General features: G+C 40.3%; 1 protein-coding gene across 1 annotated transcript; it reads right to left on the bottom strand.

Moving 5' to 3' along the window:
- Positions 1-906: 906 nt before the first annotated feature.
- Positions 907-17,892, bottom strand: sltm (SAFB-like, transcription modulator). Its single transcript, XM_077518535.1, has 20 exons — positions 17,689-17,892; positions 14,968-15,055; positions 14,835-14,890; positions 12,587-12,614; positions 10,597-11,452; positions 9,975-10,018; positions 9,785-9,897; positions 9,563-9,712; positions 8,191-8,303; positions 7,975-8,117; positions 7,798-7,898; positions 7,641-7,697; positions 7,430-7,554; positions 7,060-7,219; positions 6,837-6,955; positions 4,601-4,774; positions 3,750-4,043; positions 3,530-3,668; positions 1,578-1,738; positions 907-1,482 (listed from the first exon to the last, which is right to left on the bottom strand). The coding sequence occupies exons 1-20, from the start codon at positions 17,821-17,823 to the stop codon at positions 1,386-1,388; spliced, it is 3,153 nt and encodes a 1,050-aa protein (XP_077374661.1). The 5' UTR covers positions 17,824-17,892; the 3' UTR covers positions 907-1,385.
- Positions 17,893-19,654: the final 1,762 nt, after the last annotated feature.

Raw genomic sequence — 19,654 nt, 5'->3', positions numbered from 1 at the left:
TACAGTATCTAGCTAAGGTCCATATGGTGCATTCTTTATCCTCATGATGGGGAATCCAGGTTCTGAGAGTAAAAACCCAGAAAAAAAAGTTGAGGTTTAGCCACAGTTGCTTCTCCTCAACAGGTGGAGACGAACTCATTAACCTATATGGCAAAAGTCAATCTGTGGCAGGGATTCTACTTTGTAGACCTGGATTCCGCATCCCTGATCCTTACTATATAGGACACTCACTAAAACTGGTAGAACCACTAAGACCAGAGGTGGGTAATCCAGGTCCAGAAAGTAAAAACCCTGAAACAGTTTGGCTTTAGCCACAGGTAAATCCAATCAACCAGCAGGTAAACAAGTTACTTACTAGTTGGTCAAGTAGAACCTCCTGTGACTAAAGCCAAACTGTGGCAGGGTTTTTACTTTCTGGACCTGGATTACCCACCTCTGACTAAGACACACTAATAATGTTTCTTGGCCACCAGTGCTTAGTACACTTACACTGTTAAACATTACTAGTAAACGACTATGCTGCACTTGGAACACTGCTCGTTCCAATTAATAGTCATTCTGAGCTGCCGTGAACCAAATGCATCCCCAAAGTGACCCGCAAGACAACAGTGACGTCACTTACAAGGTACTGTTTTGAACTGAATTTATATCGTCCGCCATGACTTGATTCTCGTTCCCGACGCGGCAAAGGTGACGTTTGTCGCTTTTCCCCATCAACCACTTAACGAATAGTGTATGTCAACTTGTGCAGTTTTGCCGAACTAGTAAACTAATAGTAACAATAACTAATAATAAATATAACTAAATAAAATGAATATATATATATATTACTAGAAAGATGGTTAGCTCTTATCAAGGATAAAATATAATGCATATCAGATTCAAAAAATCATCAGATGATGAATATAACATGTTTGAGTGTTTTATTTAATTTACATATGCAAAAACCGACAGTTGGGCAAAGTTATGCATATAGGATAAATTACAGCTTGTAATAATTCTTGAATTATTAATTTATAATTCTAGAATTTTACAAAACATACCACCAGTTATGAGAGCATTTTTTTTTTCCTGTGCTACATGCCAGAACTATTTAAAAAAAAGAGGGGGGGAGGGGGGACATTAACATGTTTCATTAGAATAAGAAAGCATGAAAATAAATGACAACTGGAGGCAAATATTAACATGTTACAAAGACATACAATCTCCTAATTACAATTCCAACTTGTGCACAAAGTGGAAATGTCGGAAAAACATGAATACTTTTCTACAAAACGATTGTTTACCCAACCAATGTGGTTTGCGCCACACCTAAAAGACTTATTCTAAAAAAAACAAAAAAACACATCAGAGGGTCCTCAGTTATTGTTTCCATGCGGTCAATGTTAGAACTGCCGCGTCCCTTTGAACGGCTTGAAGCTGCCGCTGCTGGGAACGGAGCTGCTGGTGATTTGGACGATGCGACTCATTCCAGACGAGTGACTGCGGTGGAGAAGAAAAAAAAAAAAAAAAAAAACCCTGTCAAGAATATTCACTGTTCTAATTTTTAAAATCAATTATTTGAAATAAATGCTTACCCAGAAGATGGCGACATCACGCTGCCGCGACTGTTCACCCTGCGGTTGTCGGAGAAGCCTCCTCCGCCGCCCTGGGAAGCCGAGCCACCATGCCACTCCTTCCTCATGCCCTGCTCCCTGCTGTGACGCTGCACCACCACCCGGCGGCCCGAGTTGAAGGACTGCACGGACGCAAAGAAAACCAATTGAGCATTTATTCCATACACTTGAGATCCAATTTAAAGGTCCATTTACTACTACGCCCATTGTCCTTACTAGCAAGACAATTTAGTGCACTAGTAGTCCCACTTTTTGCCTACTAGCATGCAATTAAACCTTACTATTAAATGTGCTGCAATAACAATACTAAGTGCAACTAGTAAGAAAGCATCACCCCCCCCCCCCCCCACACACACACACACACACACACACACGAGTAGCCACTTGGACTCTACTAACTAGTAGGGGTGTGAATTGCCTCGTACCTGACGATTCGATTCGTATCACGATTCACAGGTCACGATTCGATTCGATACCGATTAATCCCGATACGAATTTATAAGTCGATTGTTGCGATTTTTTTTCATTCAAATTTAGAAAATACTAATCAGTAAGCTTGTAGAGTGTAAGATTTATATGAAAATGTATTATTTATTGATCTGAAATTTCAGTCTTATAGAGGTTGTAATCTGTTTCATGTTTGAACAGCATTAAAATAAAATATTAAGGCTTAATGTTCCGTTCATATAACATTCTTCCATGCTCAAGGTGTGAATCCTAAAAAAAAAAAAAAAAAAAAAAAAAAAAAAAAAAAAAAAAAAAAAAAAAAAAATTCGATTTTGCCTATTATTGAATCGATTCGAGAATCGCGCGATGTAGTATCGCGATATATCGCCGAATCGATTTTTTTACCACCCCTACTAACTAGTAATACAGTTGTCTGACTAGTTGAGCTGCAGCGATTATATATTTTTTTCTTTTTAGATTCGAGTATTCTCCTAATTGTCAAATAGATGAATCAAGTTGTCCTAATATAGTGAGACATCAAACAGTAGTGCAGTTTAGAGGACATTTCATCATTTTTGCTATCTAACTGAAGGGCCACATACTGTACTAGGAGACACTTTGTCCTCATTGGTCAGATAACTTTGGTATACTAGTATGTAAGGATGTAACGATAACAGCAATATCGTGATATTGCGATATTAAAACTGCCACAATATATTGTTGTCGTCATGTCACGATATTAAAAGCGGCACATCTTTTAAAAATTTAAGTTGATTACCATTTGTGCAGTTCTAGCACCCTCTGGTGGATAGTTTGTTTCGTGCAGTTTAATTTTCATAGGGCATGTTTTGGCCTTTTTGTTTAAAATCCACACTATTGGTCAGATGAAGGGAAACGTAATACGTTTGTAAACCGAGTCAATATGCTTGAAAGCGCTATATAAATAAACTTGAGTTGAGTTGAGTTGAAATATGTGAAGGAACTCAATAAGTGCCTCAATATTAATTCTTTTAGAGATTGTAGCTTATTTATATCCATTGATATAATGTACAAAAGCATAATGTGTGTGTTTTTTTTGTTTTGTTTTTTAACACAATATTGTGACCTTTTTTGGATCGGCAACCTCCCCACAATATCGTGCAATTATCATATTGTGACCTTCATATCATATCGTTACATCCCTACTAGTAGCATCTTACTAGTGAGTCAAATGCATTACCTGACAGCTGTATGCTACTTATGACAAAATTCAACTAGTTCACATAGTACATCACGAGTAGCACGTAGATGCACGGCCAAGTTTTGTGCAGAACTCTTACCCAGTAATAAGAAAAATTTTGTTCCAACTAGATAAGACTCTGGACTTACTAGTACATGGCCCTTAAGCTGAATATCAAGAATATGGAATAAATGCTAAAAGGGCTTCCCATATGTCAGGGGACATGATAAGAAGATGGTAAGCAGACCTGGTCACTCATCACCATGGCTCGCCCTCCATCCCGATCATTAAAGGATCCTCTTCCTCGACTTGCTGAAGAACCTCCTCTAAGTGCCGAACCAGGTCCGTCCCGGCCCGATCGCTCTGTACGAATTCGCATGGGTCCGCTGTGTAAACCACAACGCCACAGCAAATAAGCTCAAGTTGTGCAAGAAGAACGCAAGGGTGACAAATGTGGGCAAGGTTACCGCAGCTCGCCCTTGTTGGCATTCATGTTGCCGTCGTTCTTCCAGCCGTGGCCCCCGTCCCTGGGGGAGCGTGACTGGGACATGCCGGACATCCTGGCTCCCATCGGACGATTGTGCATCTGGATGGGCCGCCTTTCGTCTCGATCCCTGCGGTCGGTGTCGGCGCGCAAAGGAGGCGGCTCGGCCCGGCGCGCTGCTGCAAAATTCTTGGGGTACCTCTCGAAGCTGCCGCCCTGTCGCTGAGGAGAGGTACGACTTTTCTTTGCCTCCGGCTCGCCCTCGAACCGGTTACGCCTGTAAAAAACAAAACAAAAAAGACAAAGATGGATGTTAGCTCTTTTTAGCAGTTATTGTCTGTTCTCATTCCGCTACCAATGGTACGCCTCAATATATTAAGGCTAGCAGAGACCGAGCTAGCCAATGCTACCTACATGACGCCAACATCAATTCACATGCCTTTATCCAGTCGAGCGTGAACTGGTTGCGTTTGTCTCTTGCATCATCACAACGTCCTGTTTCAGCCAGGTTGTTTTTGTCTTTTGGTCTAAATCCAAAAATGCACTTTTTGGGCCATGCTGGTTCAGTGACTTAGTGGCCCGGCAGAGCAGCGCACCGGGTTGCATGCCAACAATTCTCAATACAGACACTACTCTAGTTACGAACAGTTGATTTAGTAACATTCGGATATACCAACAGAATGTTGCCTTTTGAAAATGTTTACGACTTACTCCAAAAACACAACTTGTCAAGTACAGCAGCGTCTTTACTTTTGATACCTAAAAGACTGTAGTTCATTGATTGGTTTGCTCATACTGTGTACGGCTTAAATGCCATTCAAGACTCAAGCAAACCTGTCAAACGTGTTGTTCTGTTCTGCGGCCTGTGGGAAGCGGCCCCTTTGGCGGGGGATGAAGTTGGACAAGCGGTTCTGCGGCCGATTGAAGTTGCCGCCTTGGTTAAGACGAGCATCAGGCCCATCGGCCGGAATCTTCTTGTTGGCGTTCCAGTATGCATTATCTCTCCGACTGTGAAATGAATGTGAAACACACATTTTAGTTTTTTTGCCTCAAGTATAACATTAAAGCATTTTGTCATGATAAATTCTGACCTTTATCTGATCAGACTGACTGTTCTGCACAACCATGATGGAGCTTACAGGGTTAAACGTGCAAATAAGGAAATGCCAAGTGTAACAATTTGGAGTTGATGGTGCTGATACTGTTCATTTCCTTTCCAAGTCACTCAATTATTTCCCTTTCAATGGCTCTTTGTTGTGTGTAAATGATTCCTTCCTCCACATAAAGGACTCGTTTGTGAATGACACTCACTCTCGGGACTTATAGTCCAAAGTCGCAAAACAATATTAAGAATAAATTGAAGTTCAAGCTGTCACAATTACTGACTATGGATGTACGGTTCAATTGTATTTCATCAGTTCAAAACATTGTCATTTCATCATAAAGAGCTGTTTTTAAATGATTTAAGTATATATTTTTTTAAATTGTCAGGATGGTCAATAACACTTTTTTTCCAGACCGATAGCAGTACAAGTACTCAACTTGAGTAGCCATTTTTGATACCGTATTTTCCTGACTAAAATGCTGCCTTCATGTGGTATTGAAATTATGGTAAATACCAGAAAATTGCACGTGAACGCCCCCTCATGTCATATTTTCCACTGGACAACTGGGAATTTATTTTGATACCCGAGTTTCAAGTTTAACATGGCAGAGCGCGCAGAAGGATTCGTGAATGGCGAGAAATATTAACGCTTATAAAGTCGTTATCGTGCGCTAGCAGGTTGTTTTAGAATCCACACAATTCCGTAGCATACACAATTCAATCTCCTGTCCTTTACAACTCATTATTTGCCATAATTGTTCAATTCTACGAGCAAAGAGTATGACAGCTTCCATGTGTTTTGCTACAACAACTAAAGCACATGAACAGAACTCTGTAGTAATTGGGAGTTCCAAGTGCTAAGGGCGAGTCGCACTTTTTTTTTCAAAGTTTGGCTTTTCCTCCACGTAATGACGCAGCGGGGACAGTGCCAAAACGTGCTAAATATAAGCCAACTAAACCAGAAGCTTTTTCCTTAACCAAACCTCATTATTTTTTTGCTAGAAAAGTAGCAGGATTCTGCTAAATACCGGATGACTGAGGTCCCTGAAATGTGCATGGCAGGTAAGAATATTTAATTAATACATTATACATTTACTAATAATATATTTTCATATCATATAAATGAAGTACCATTTACCATTTAATATATTGCAAACGTGATAACAGCAGTTTTAGCCTGGAACACATAAACCAACTTGAAAGTATTTCAACTGGTTATTGTTGAAAGTGTGGCATGTAACTGATTCCAGTCACAGTAAATTCTGTAGAGTAAATTTGACTCTTTAGAGTGGGACCAAATAGACTCAGTTTTATTTATCAGTATTATTTACATTTAATTGAAAAAAAATAAAAATCACTCAAGGGTTGAAGGAACAAACTCAACCTTCAGCTTGGGAGATTTCCACACTACCACCTGAGCTATGTCCCTCCTACTGTTTACTTATATCCAGGAGGAGACCATAAACAGTGTTTTTGGTCTCTTGGAGTTCACGAAGATTCCAGCTGACATGAGCGAAATAGTTAACACACAGCAGTAGGTGCGTGGCTCAGGTGGTATGTGGCAGTCTCCCAAGCTGAAGGTTGAGTTTGTTCCTTCAACCCCTGAGTGACTTTTTTTTTTCAATTAAATGTAAATAATACTGAATAAAACTAAATAAAACGGAGTCTATTTGGTCCCACTCTAAATAGTCAAATTTTCTCTACAGAATTTACTGTGACTGCAATCCATTACATGCCACAACCCGTTCCTCAACCCTTGAATTTTTTTTTTTTTATTATTATTTTACTCTTCCAAGTCTAAAATATTACTCTAAAAATGTGTCTATTTAGTCCCACTCTAAATAGTCAAATTTACCCTACAGAATTTACTGTGGTGGTGTTCCAGTATAAAGTCAACGTGATAATGTATAAAAAACATTTTAAAAAAAATAAAATAAATTTAAAAAAAAAAAAAAGCGTACAAACCCATGTTCCACATCACGGCCTCTTTTAAGGTTTCTCTTTTCTTGCTCATAGCGGAGGTGATCCTGCTGCCGTCTGAGCTCTTGTTGGCGTGCCATGTGTTCTGCCTCTTTCCGCCGCTCCTGAAACCACACACACACACTTCAGAAAAAAATATTTCCAAAAATGATCCTTACAACAGTCGTTTTTACGCTGCTTCCTCACGGGCCGTTGACTGTGTACATACTTGCTCTATTCGGATTCTCTCCCTTTCGAGCTTCTCCCTCTCAAAACGCTCCCTCTCCAGTTTTTGCCGTTCCATCTCCAGTCTCTGGCGTTCACGGAAGAGGTTCTCGCGCTCCTCGCACTCCCGCTCGCGGCGCGCCTGTTCCACCATTTCGCGATGCCTAAGTAATCAGTATGGACAATGCAATGTACCACTGAAACAGCCACAAATTCAAATAACGTGTGATGAAAGCTGCTGCTTGTAGATTGACAAGAGACACAGAAAGCAATTATCCAGTCAAGACAATGCTAGACAGTTCCTTCTTTACCAAAAAGTGTTGAGCCAGTTAAACTACACTCACTCCAACATTCGTCCATTTTTATGCACGTACCTGCGCATCTCTGTGGCTCTATTACGCTCCATCCGTTCACGCATACTCTGCTCCTTTATCTTCGCAAAAGGAACAAAGCCACCTTCCTTATTGATAAACCGCTGTTTGTTTTTAATCATCTCCAGCTGCAGAGGGATGAGTAACATTTACATTACAAACAACCAGATTGTTGAAGATTAGACAAAATTGAGGAAATAACATGTAAATAAACCTCTTCAGGGGGTATGAGCCATTTGGGACGTCTTTGCATGGGCATTTGAACAACAGGCTGGAACAAACCAAACACAAGTGTCCATTGTACGACAATGTGTGGATGCAACAAAAACAAATCTGAGTCTGTTTTTTTTTTTTGTTTTTTGCTTTTTTACCTTGTCAAAATATCTTGTCTTCCTAAAAGGTCTTGTTTTGAAAAAAAGTAACTTTCCTTTGTTATGATCTCCCTCCTCCATATCGCCTGGACTCTTTGACCCTGAACATAAAAAAATATATATAAAATTCATCCGTTCAACTGAATGAAATATAACAAAAAAGGAAATAAAACCTACGTCCACAGGATCTGTCATCTCTCTTTGAAGAACCTTGCGGAGAATTTGACGTACCGGAATCACATTTGCCACTTTTGGCGTCCTTAGACAAATCTTTGTCCTTTTCCCCAGATTTGTCATCTTTTTTATAAGGTTGCTGGGACCTACGTGGAAGGAGATCACAGTTAAGGCATTATAACTGGAAGTCAGTCCTTTTACCATTTTATTCTCACCCACTTGTTAGACAACTTTGTCCCTGTGGAACTGCGCTTTTCACTTGACTTGCTGGTAGTTGCTTTGTCATCCAGTTCACTCTTTGACGATTCCTTTTTGAAGGGGTAATTTTTGGCCTAGGAAAAAAAAAGATACAGCAGGTTAAAGATAATTGAGATAAAGATATTAAAGGTGCACGATGCAAGATTAGACTCAAATTTTAGTGTTAAAATAACCATATTTTTCACCAGCACGTTTTAAAAATTGTATTATGGACAGGAGGCACGACTGTGGCACAATGACCGTAAAATGATAAAATGTTGGAGCGTTCGGGCAGGAAACTCTGAGCATGACGTCATGCGCGTGCACGTTATTGTCCCCGTTAGCTCTTGCGATTGTTCACAACTTCACGGACAGGACAGGCTAATACAAGATGGACTTGAAGAGACCTGCACCCGATACGTCTCAATCCCTTGTAGAGACTCCACGGAAGACAAAGAGAAGTAAAAAAAACTTTCAGACCAGCGTCACGGGAGGACACGGATAAATATAAGAGCAGCGTTCGTCAGGTGGAGAGAGCTTAGAGCTATCCTGGGGATGAAACGGGACCCACAGCTTGCTGAATTTTTGCTAAAAAGGTAAGACTTCGTAACGAAAATACGATAGCGTCTATTTAGGATTAGCAGTGCAGAATAAAAACTACCACAACGATCGCTAACTAATTATCCGCACTTGGGCATATGAGCAACGTAATGCTATCCTCAATGTCATCGGATTCACGGGAACGCACTATTTACGTTTGGAAGGTTGTAATTACGTAAGTTTTTGTCCATTTTCACATATAAAGTAACTTGAAGATTAATATGTTTCTTACCTCTGTAGACATTATTAAGGCTATGAAAAAAGCATTGTGCTCCGTGTTTACGTTTGTTCAATTAACTTGGAGGTTTACTCGTGGCCGAAAAGTCGCGCACGACTCTAGCAGTGTGCACGTCGCTGGGGTCCATTCCACGTTTTGCCAGAGGGGTCGCAAATGTGCAAAAACTCTGAATCCTGCTTCGTGCTCCTTTAAAGATATTGAGATAATACAGTTGTCTTGCAATTTTGATGCAATGTGTAACTCTCTATTTTGTGCTAGTTTTACTGTAAACTTCAACCGGGAGAGTAAATAAACAGTATTAGGCAAGGACACTGACTCTTTTTGAAGAACTGGTCGCTATCAGTTCAGCTGCAAATCGCACACTCGAGGCAGACTTAAAAGTATAGCATATGACAAGCTGGCAAAGAGTATCAGGTGTCGTGGTAGCTGAGCATTTTTAGAAGTATTTCTCAAAAAAAAATAAAATAAAAAAATAAATAAATAAAAAAGCCTATTCATGTTCTAAAGTTTACTTACGCATTCAACATATATTTGCTGTCCATCAAGCTCAGTGCAGTCTAGTTGCGAAATGCAACGCGTCACCTCTGCACTGGAAGACATGGTCACCAGGCCATAACACTTCGAACCAGGACTACGGGCATTTGTTAGGACCTTGGCACTTAATACCTGTCAACAACACGTAAGAGATTTTGATTTCAACCGTAAAGGGCGGAAAATAAAAAGGCGACACAAAATTACCTTGCCATATTTGCCAAAGAGGTTCTTAAGATCCGCTGCTTTGGTGTTGAAGGACAAGCCGCTAACCCAAATGTTATGAGAAGAGCTGATGTTGCTGCCGCTGCCGACAACGGCTTTCCCAGAACAAATAAATTAAGTGAATAAATAAAACTACGTGCCAAAAGAAATTAAGATTTCCAACAGGCCTTACCCTTATCATCCTTTGCAACTTTTCCATCTCTGTCTCGTGAAGAGCTACAAAGCAAATGTCGCCACAACAAACAGCAAATGAACTTCAGCAAATGAAATATTCATGTGAAGTGACAAGGATACACACATCTTTTATGTGGGGTGGGGGTGGGGGGGGGGCAAACACATTTGGTACTTTTCTGAAAGAAAAACAATCCTGTGAACAAGACGTAGAAGTGGCAATGTCTCGAAAGGCTTCAGAGCTTTTCCAGTGGTGCTGGGTCAGGATGTCAGCCAATTAATTCCCTTGACCAATCAACTCTTCAGGTGGTTTGTGGACCTTGTCAGCGAACATAAAAGGTGCCATCAAGGGAACTAATACTCTTATTAATGCTCTTCAGCCAAAAATGGGAAAGGCTTTAACAGCGCTGGAAGAGGCAAAGTAACAAAGTGGGCTTTTTCAACTCCTGGGTACTGATGCAATTTACATTGAGAGAAAAAAAATAATAATCAGAGGGATCGGGATCATCTGTGAACACTTCCCTTATGGCAGAAAAAAAATATCTTGATGCTACCCACAATGTTGCGCTGTTATAGAGGTGAACTTGATAGTAGTATCAAAGAACTGACATAGAAAGACAAACCTCTTTCCTTGACCAGATACCCCAGTAGACGAGGGGCCTTTCTTCCCAGAATCCTTTTCTTTATCTCCCGCTTCAGCTTTCTTTGTGGTCTCTCTGCTGTCCTTTGAGGGCTCGCCCCAGGCTCCGTCGTCTTGTTGACCATCTTTGTCTTCCGTCTTCATGTCATCGTATGTGCTCATCTCAGCAGAGGCCTCAGGCTCATCGTTGCCCTTGTCGGGCTCTGAATCTGGAAGTTTCACATGTTTACCTGTATCCAGAAGATCATCGCCATCAACATCTAAGGTGATGGCGTCTTCATTTTGGATCGACACAGACAGGTGATCGTCCTCTGTATCTTTCGAGGAATCCATGGCTTCGGCAGCCATCTCTTCTTCCGACTCCAAGTCGGGTTCGGCTTCGCCGTCCGCCTCGGCATCCGCCTCCTCGTCTAATTGCGGCTCGCCGTCTGCCGCCTCGTCGAATTGCGGCTCGCCGTCAGCCGCCTCGTCGAATGGCGGCTCGCCATCCGCCTCGTCGTCAACTTGCGGCTGCTCGCCATCCTCCACGTCGTCAACATGCAGCTGCTCGGCATCCTCCGCGTCGTCAACGTGCGGCTCGCCATCCTCCGCGTCATCGACGTGATGCTCGGCATCTTCCTCGTCGTCGACGTGCGGTTCTGCACCCGCCTCGGCCTCTTGCTTGGCATCTGTGTCAGAACCCACCGCCTCGGGCTCTGAATCGGCCTCGACGACCGCGGCGTCTGTATCCGGTTCAACCTCAGGTTCAGCAGTGGCCTGAGCCTCAGGCTGAGAGAGGTTGTCGTCGCCGAGCGCAGGCTTACAATTTTCTCGTGTACCATCATCTGTATCTGTTACATCTGAGGGATTTAATAAGGATACACATGGCAAAGACATTTAACATGGACATGTCACGTTTGACCTAAAAGTAGAATAGAAAGCACATTTAGTGTTAGTGGTCATCGAGGGCGTAGACACCACAGGAAGACACAAAACACACAATCTTCGAGGACTCAGTATTCATCAGTTGTAAGGTCTCCAGTAAAGACAATTCATTATGAATGTCTCATTCCAGACGCAGCCCCAAAAGAGGGAACAAATTCCTGGTGGGTTTTCAAATCAGAAATGATGCGGGGAGTGAAGTCTCAACCATTCAGCCTTTACTTTCATCAATGGCCGTGGTCAGTCCATGAATGGTCGCTGGCATGTTGAACTGAAAAAAACAAACAAAAAAAGTCCCAAAGTCCATCCTTTTGATGACTGTCTTGATTGTCCAATGCATCCTGTGAGCACTCGCACAGCTGCGTGCATGTGTTGCTGTAACCAAACCAGTCTTTGCCGTTGTAGTCCAAGCTCCGTTAAACTGTCGCACTGCAGCATATGACGCGTGGCTGTCGTTCACAGGAAAGCAACCTGTGCAATTTAGATGGACTTAAGAGTCGACCAAGTCTTGAGACATTACAAATGCCGATGCATTGTGAGCTTTTGAAATGATGTACACGTGGGCTGTCTCTTGCAGCCATCTTGCTTGACAACAGTCCAGTTGACTTCCATTTAGTTCACTTGGGCTGTCCATGATGACATGTTCATAATGACATTCGATAATGTCAGGAGGAACAGACAACTATCCTCAAAACAAATGATCCTCAAAGTCTTGAAATTCTTTTATTGTTCATTGGATCACAATCAGATGTTTGTTCGAATGCTGTCCGTTGCATCTTGTGACTCCAGCAACATGGTAGTTGCATTCCAGATCCATTGGAAGTACTGTAAAACCAACAGCATACTTCCTACAAAGCTTGTGTGCAATGTCTTTCCAGTACAAAATGTGGGACATATTTGTATTAAACATGTCCATTCAGTGTGGAGTAACATGGAAAAGGAAGCCACTAGCAGATAAAAGAACCTGGTGTGCACAAGATGCTTCTTGCCACCATGTGGATGTGATTTGTACAGTATAAAATCCTTATACATTATTGTGTCAACATACATACCTTTCTCTGACTCACACTCCTCTGTTCCCTACAAAAGATTGCAAGTGAGTCATGAATTAACGAAAATCAAGAGAACGGCATATGTCAATCCCTCCAGGATTTTGCAAATTTGCGATCGCAACTATAAAGGCAAAATTAAGAAAATCGCACACTCGTAACTTTGTCCAAACACTGCAAATTCCCAGCAACAACTACATTTTAAAAAATGCACATTTCACGTCAGTTTTTGGGTTATTTTGCCTGAAATGGTTCCACAAGCAGTCTACTCGAAAAAGTAGTGGTAGCTGAACTCAAGAAGGAAAAAGAACTCAAGTAGACGAAAGAACTCATGTCGAAGCTGAATTTACAAAAAAGAAAGCTACACGTCACATCCTGTTTTAGACGTTAGCGAATGTCGACAGCAGAGGAACATGTGGAGCAGAAAGCGCAACGCATTTACCAACTATCAGGACCTTTTGCATGAAAACGGGGGTAAATTATTTTGTTCCAAATGCCAAGTAATGATAGAATATCGAAGTCATTCCTCCACAAGCATTTCACAAATGCTAAATAAGTGAAAATGTTGAACAAAATATACAGTCTCTCAACAAATCACACTCGCTGAGGCGGAGGGGAGAGGTCTGCCGGTAAACATAATTATATCAAATTTGTATGTAAATAATTAGGGGTGTGAATTGCCTAGTACCTGACGATTCGATTCGTATCACGATTCACAGGTCACGATTCGATTCGATACCGATTAATCCCGATACGAATTTATAAGTCGATTGTTGCGATTTTTTTTCATTCAAATTTAGAAAATACTAATCAGTAAGCTTGTAGAGTGTAAGATTTATATGAAAATGTATTATTTATTTATCTGAAATTTCAGTCTTATAGAGGTTGTAATCTGTTTCATGTTTGAACAGCATTGAAATAAAATATTAAGGCTTAATGTTCCGTTCATATAACATTCTTCCATGCTCAAGGTGTGAATCCTAACCCCGAAGTCAGACGTTTTGTTGAATAACAATTCTGAGCTCTTAAAAAAAAAATAAAAATAAAAATAAAAATAAAAAAAAAAGCGTTTTTTTTTTTATTGAATCGATTCGAGAATCGCGCGATGTAGTATCGCGATATATCGCCGAATCGATTTTTTAACACCCCTATAAATAATGCATGTTAAGCCTAAACTTGGGCAATTTACTGATGTAAATCAACATGTCTTTAAATGTATAGAATTATAAACTGAAGATATATCACCATACTGCCTTAATTGAACATACAAAATGTTTTTCAGAGATCAAGTGAAAGCTGGTGATTTTGAGGAGGAAATGGTGTAGTAGTTATGGCAATAACCCTTATTAACAGTGTTATCCCTACTTTTAGTTCTTCGTTGACATTTTATTTTAGCCATGACATAGCATTAAATAAAGCCGTGCATATTTCATAGCATTGGCACTTTCTTTTATACATTTGGATTACAATGTGCATATGCACATGTAAGAATATTTGCACTCTTGAGTTCAAGAAATTATTGACACTTTTCCAAGTTATTGTGAACTTGTTCAATGATGAGCTTATTGGTTTGTAAACTAAAAAAAAAACTGCTTACACTTATTTTTAAACTGCTTACACTTAAGTTCAAAGTGAAAATATGTTAAGTTGTGCTTTGTTGAGATCTTTCCCTATTTTCTATAAAGAATATATGTATTTGAAAGTATGTTTATTTTCCAAACACTTGTGAAATTCCACTTAAAAAACGTATAAAATGTCTACATACGGTAAACAAATTAGGTTTTGAGCAATAAATAGAACAACAACTTATCTTGAAGAAAACTGGCTGTGAAATCAGGGATTTTAGCCTGCAACAATTATAAAAAAATGCCCATGAAATCCTAGAGGGACTGATGTGTGTGGGTTTGGTCAAATATGTCATAAGATTCTTCACAAGACTGATTTCAACATTAGTTCTTCCTTTGCAGTGCCCTTCTAACTTTTGTATTTTAAAGTGTGAAAGAATCACACTTTCCTTTCTCCTGGCTTGCCACCATCGCATCAAACTATTTCTACACACAGTGGCATGTGAGCATGTATTAAGAGTAGTCCATGTGGAAAAATTACCACTGCAAAGCATTGATGAAGACTTTGCCAAGACTCTTTTTGAAATAGAATTACTTTGAGTTATTCTCTTGTTTCAGGTATAAGTGGAAGAAAAAATAAATAAATAAATAAGACCACAGCAGCAACCAAATAGTATGTCACTTACCTTGGAAGGCATATCGTCTTCCGTTGTAGTCTCTAAGTCTGAATCAATTTTCCTTCCTGAAAAATGAATGCAGACAATCAAAACAGTCCACCTTCATTGAAAATCACAATGTGACTAGTACAAATGAAATTACCTTTTCCTTTACCACTTTTGCGAGTGGATGTGGCTACTGGAGCTTGTTTTTCAACACTGCCGGAGTCTGCATTTTCACTCTCAATTGCCTTGAAGGACATAAGCAAATTAATTAAACCCTGTCGATGTCAACCTAATTACACTTCATAGAAAAAGTGGCTACACAAATTATGCCAGAAAAAGCTGCAACCACCTTCAGAAATGTCCTAAGTGCTTTTGAAAGAACAACCAACCGAGGTCGGGTCGCGGGGCAGCAGCTTTAGGAGGGAAACCCAGACTTCCCTCTCCCCAGCCACTTCAACCAGCTCCTCCGGCGGGATCCCAAGGCGTTCCCAGGCCACCTGAGAGACGTAGTCTCTCCAGCGTGCCCTGGGTTGTCCCTGGGGCCTCCCGCCAGTGGGACATGCCCTGAACACCTTTCAAGGAAGGCGTCCAGAAGGCATCCGAATCAGATGCCCGAGCCAACTCAACTGGTCCCCCTCAACGCGGAGGAGCAGCGGATAGACTCAGAGTCCTTGCCGGAAGACCTAGCTTCTCACACTATCTCTAAAGGAGAGCTCGGACACCCTACGGTGGAAACTTATTTCGGCCGCTTGAATCCGGGATCTTGTTTATCGGTCACGAACCACAACTCGTAACCACAGGTGAGGGTAGGAACGTAGATCAACCGGTAAATTGAGAGCTTCGCCTTTCGACTAAGCTACTTCTTCACAACACTGGACCGATACAGCGTCCGTATCACTGCAGACGCTGAACCAATCCACCTGTCGATCTCCCGCTCCATCCTACCCTCACTCGTGAACAAGACCCCAAGATACTTGGACTTTTCCACTTGGGGCAGGATCTCATCATCTACCCAGAGAGGGCATGCCACCCTTTTCCGCCTGAGGACCATGGTCTCGGATTTGGAGGTACTGATTTTCATCCCAACTAGGGCTGTCAAGATTAGTCACGACGACGTCGACGAGTCATTTATTTATTTGGCGATCTATTTTTGTCGAAAACTGCCGCGTCTCGCACTTCTGCCAGGCCTTACTGCTGCTATGTCTGTGATGCACATGCACAGTAGTGTTCATCCGGGTTATCCGTGATAGTAAGGGAAGCATTATGGGTAGTTCACTACCTTCTAGAGCAGGGGTGGCAAACTGCAGTCCTCGAGGGCCGGAGTCCTGCAGGTTTTATAGATTTCCCTACTCGAAGTGCAGCTGATTCCAATTAACAGGCTCGTTACCAGGCTTCTGCAGAGCTTGCTGATGAGCTGATCATGAATCAGCTGTGTTGAAGAAGTGAAATAACCAAAACTTGAAGGACTGCGGCCCTCGAGGACCGGATCTCGCCACCCCTGTTCTAGAGCTACATTTAAAAAAAAAAAAAAAAGGCTGAGTCCCCGACTCCCCAAGAAGAGTGAAATATTATAGTTTCATACTATTAGGTGCTACTCTGTAGTTTTTGGTTCAATTTTAAAATACACTAAAGATTTACAGAAAAAAAAAAATCAAAAGCCACATATCACCATTAATTTATAAACATGTCAGAAATTATGGTACAAGCTGCAAAATGTAATCAAAGTTCGATGTACTGTAATCTTAATTGTCTTAATAATTATTAATTTATACAAAAAGAATTCAAAATGTAAACTACGGTAATGCTGGTTTTTAAAAGAGCAGCCGTTGGTTGGTGCAGCATGCTGCTATTTGCATATTATCGTTGTCTTGTTTAAAAAAAAACAAAAACAAAAAAACATCAATTTTTGTCATTTTTACATTTGCGTACCCTGAACTGTTCTGTCACTGACATTTTATAAATGCTTATTTTTACTTTTGGTGATGTAAAAATACAATATATATATATATATATATATATATATATATATATATATATATATATATATATATATATATGAATACTGTAGGAACACCACCGAGTGTACAACTCGGTCCGGGGATTGACCTATCAGAGCCGTTCACGGCAAAATAACGCTAACAGGAGATTTGCCGGTCAATCAGAACACACACACACACATTATATATATATATATATATATATATATATATATATATATATATATAATTTAACAGTTATGCAGTTGAAAAAAATTCAACATAGTTTAACTTTGATACTGCCCTAATGGCCACAGCTGGAATCGGAAGCCAGTTAATTTGGAAACCAGTTGAACCCCAACACGACAGCATCACATTATAAAAATAACAAAAATAAGTTATTTACGACCAACCTACAGCAAACACTGAAAAAAAAAGAGGAAATTCACAGCAGGCCAGTAATTCCTTGCTCCTGTCATTTACCATAGCCGCTCACGGAAAAACAACCACTACCAAAAGGAAAACATCACCTACTGCGCGTAAGCCCATTCTTTCATGTAGAAACTAAAAGTACGTCACAAAGATAACGCTTTCCTACGTTGGCTTTATTCGTACTTCAACATTAACGTAAAGTAATTGCAATCTTCCCCTTGGTTTTCAACCACCGTACCATTAAGCTACAGTTGCTCGCTACTGTTGTGCATTTATTAAGAATAGGAACAAACGTAGCAATAAATTGCTTCACAAAACAATGAGAGATTTTTTTTTTCATTCCATGAATCATTGCCTGACTTGGTTTGATCGCCTGCTTTTAGGTATGCTTAAAAAGCGGCTAGCTCCCAGGCTAACGATTAGCTACACGCACTCCACTGCGTTGAACAAACAATATTCGCTGTCTTTACCTGCTTCAATCTGGCGAGAAGCACACTTTTAATACCCGACGTGTCCAAATTGCGTCGTCTGAGCTCAGATTTAAGGTCAACAACCCTTAATTCTGTTATTTTCTTCAACGTTGTGGAAATGGCTACCGACGCCATTTTACCGATTTTTTTTTATATATATATTCACGTGCGCAGAATCGCAGCTCTTTCCATAAGCAGCTTTTTCCAGTGTGTTCCCCCCACGTTGAACGCGACAGTGCCTCACGCTGGCGTGGAGGACCAAGTCAATTACATTACCGTTTTATGATTTTAGTAATTATGCCATTAGGCTACTGCAGTGGTTCTCAACTCAAACTTATTACATCGAAATACCGCTTACAAATACTTAGGTATCGGTGCTCGTCGTGTTGGACCTCAGTGCAGCATTTGACACGATTGATCATAATATACTGTTGGACAGGCTGGAAACTTGTGTGGGGTTAAATGGAACAGTTCTGGTTCAGGTCCTACTTGGAGGAAAGGAGTTACTTTGTGACCATTGGAAAATTTGAATCTCATCGGAAGGCCATGACATGTGGGGTCCCTCAAGGGTCAGTCCTTGTTCAGTCTGTAGATGTTACCTTTGGGTCAAATGCTTCAGAACGCCAATGTGGACTATCATAGTTATGCAGATGACACACAACTGTATTTATCAATGTCCCCAAATGACAGCAGTCTATTAACGTATTGTATTATTCCCTAGAGCAAATTAACAACTCGATGAAGCAAAATTTCCTTCAGTTAAGCGAAAACAAAACGGAACTCATTGTTTTCGGCAATAAAGAAAAGAGGATTGGTGCTAAAAAAAAAAAAAAAAAAAAAACAGCTTGAGTCACTGTCTTTAAAAACTAAAGACCAAGTTCGAAATCTTGGGGTAGGCCTACTAATAGACTCAGACCTGACCTTCAGCAATCATATTAAATTAATCACTAAAACAGCCTTTTACCAGCTGAAAAACATATCCAGACTGAAGGACTGCATGCTTCAAGCAGACCAAGAGAAGCTTATCCATGCTTTTATCTCCAGCAGACTGGATTGTTGTAATGGTCTTCTGACTGGACTCTCTCAAAAGAACATGAGGCAATTGCAGCTCATTCAGAACGCTGCAGCTTGTGTTCTGACCAAAACAAAGAGATCAGAACATATTACTCCAGTACTTAAGGATTTACACTGGCTCCCAGTCAACTGTAGAATAGATTTTAAAGTTCTGCTATTCGTCTATAAATCACTAAATGGTTTGGGTCCTGAATATATCCAAGAAATTGAGTACAAACCCAGCAGAGACTTGTGCCATAGTGGAACCCAGAGTTCGAAGCAAACATGGTGAAGCTGCATTTAGCTATTATGCTGCACACAGATGGAATAGGCTGCCAACAGAAGTGAAGTCAGCCCCAAGTGTAAATGCTTTTAAATCCAGGTTAAAAACTTTGCTTTTTTTTTTTTCTCATACTTTTGATTAAGGACTTTTAAACAGCTTTAAGTTTTTTTTCCCCTTCCTTTTTAATTATTATTTTTATTATTATTTTAAACTTCCTTACGCTAAATGTTTTAAAGTTTGCTGAATAATGTTTTAATATTGTCATTGTATGTTCTCTTAGTAAATTTTGTAACCTACTTTTATTTACTCTTCTTCCTCTGAATGTTGAACTACTGTATGAACTACTGTGTTTGTTGATGCTTATGTGTTGTCTTTCCTTGTGTAAAGCACATTGAGTTGCCTTGTGTATGAAATGTGCTATACAAATAAACTTGCTTTGCCTTGGCTTAGCTCTAAGTCCCACTATCATCCGCAACATCAAAATACAGTAACATTGTAGGCCTTAGTGTAATAATAATAATAATAATAATAATAATAATAATAATAATAAAAGAGAGAGAGGGAGGTTTTATTCCGAAAAAATACATTTCTTTTATTTCATATTGAAAGCCACTGATATATGAATGGTGT

Source organism: Festucalex cinctus, chromosome 4 (assembly GCF_051991245.1).
Source record: "Festucalex cinctus isolate MCC-2025b chromosome 4, RoL_Fcin_1.0, whole genome shotgun sequence".
Classification (NCBI taxonomy): domain Eukaryota; kingdom Metazoa; phylum Chordata; class Actinopteri; order Syngnathiformes; family Syngnathidae; genus Festucalex; species Festucalex cinctus.
Note: the sequence above shows the minus strand (reverse complement) of the source record. Positions and strands in the feature narration are given on the sequence as shown.

Excerpts from the sequence above, each read along its gene's own strand:
- sltm (XM_077518535.1), bottom strand. The coding sequence starts at position 17,823 with ATGGCGTCGGTAGCCATTTCCACAACGTTGAAGAAAATAACAGAATTA. Across the intron at positions 8,118-8,190 it reads GGGACAAAGTTGTCTAACAA|GTCCCAGCAACCTTATAAAA; the intron begins GTGGGTGAGAAT and ends CCTTCCACGTAG. Across the intron at positions 7,555-7,640 it reads GGCTCATACCCCCTGAAGAG|CTGGAGATGATTAAAAACAA; the intron begins GTTTATTTACAT and ends ATCCCTCTGCAG.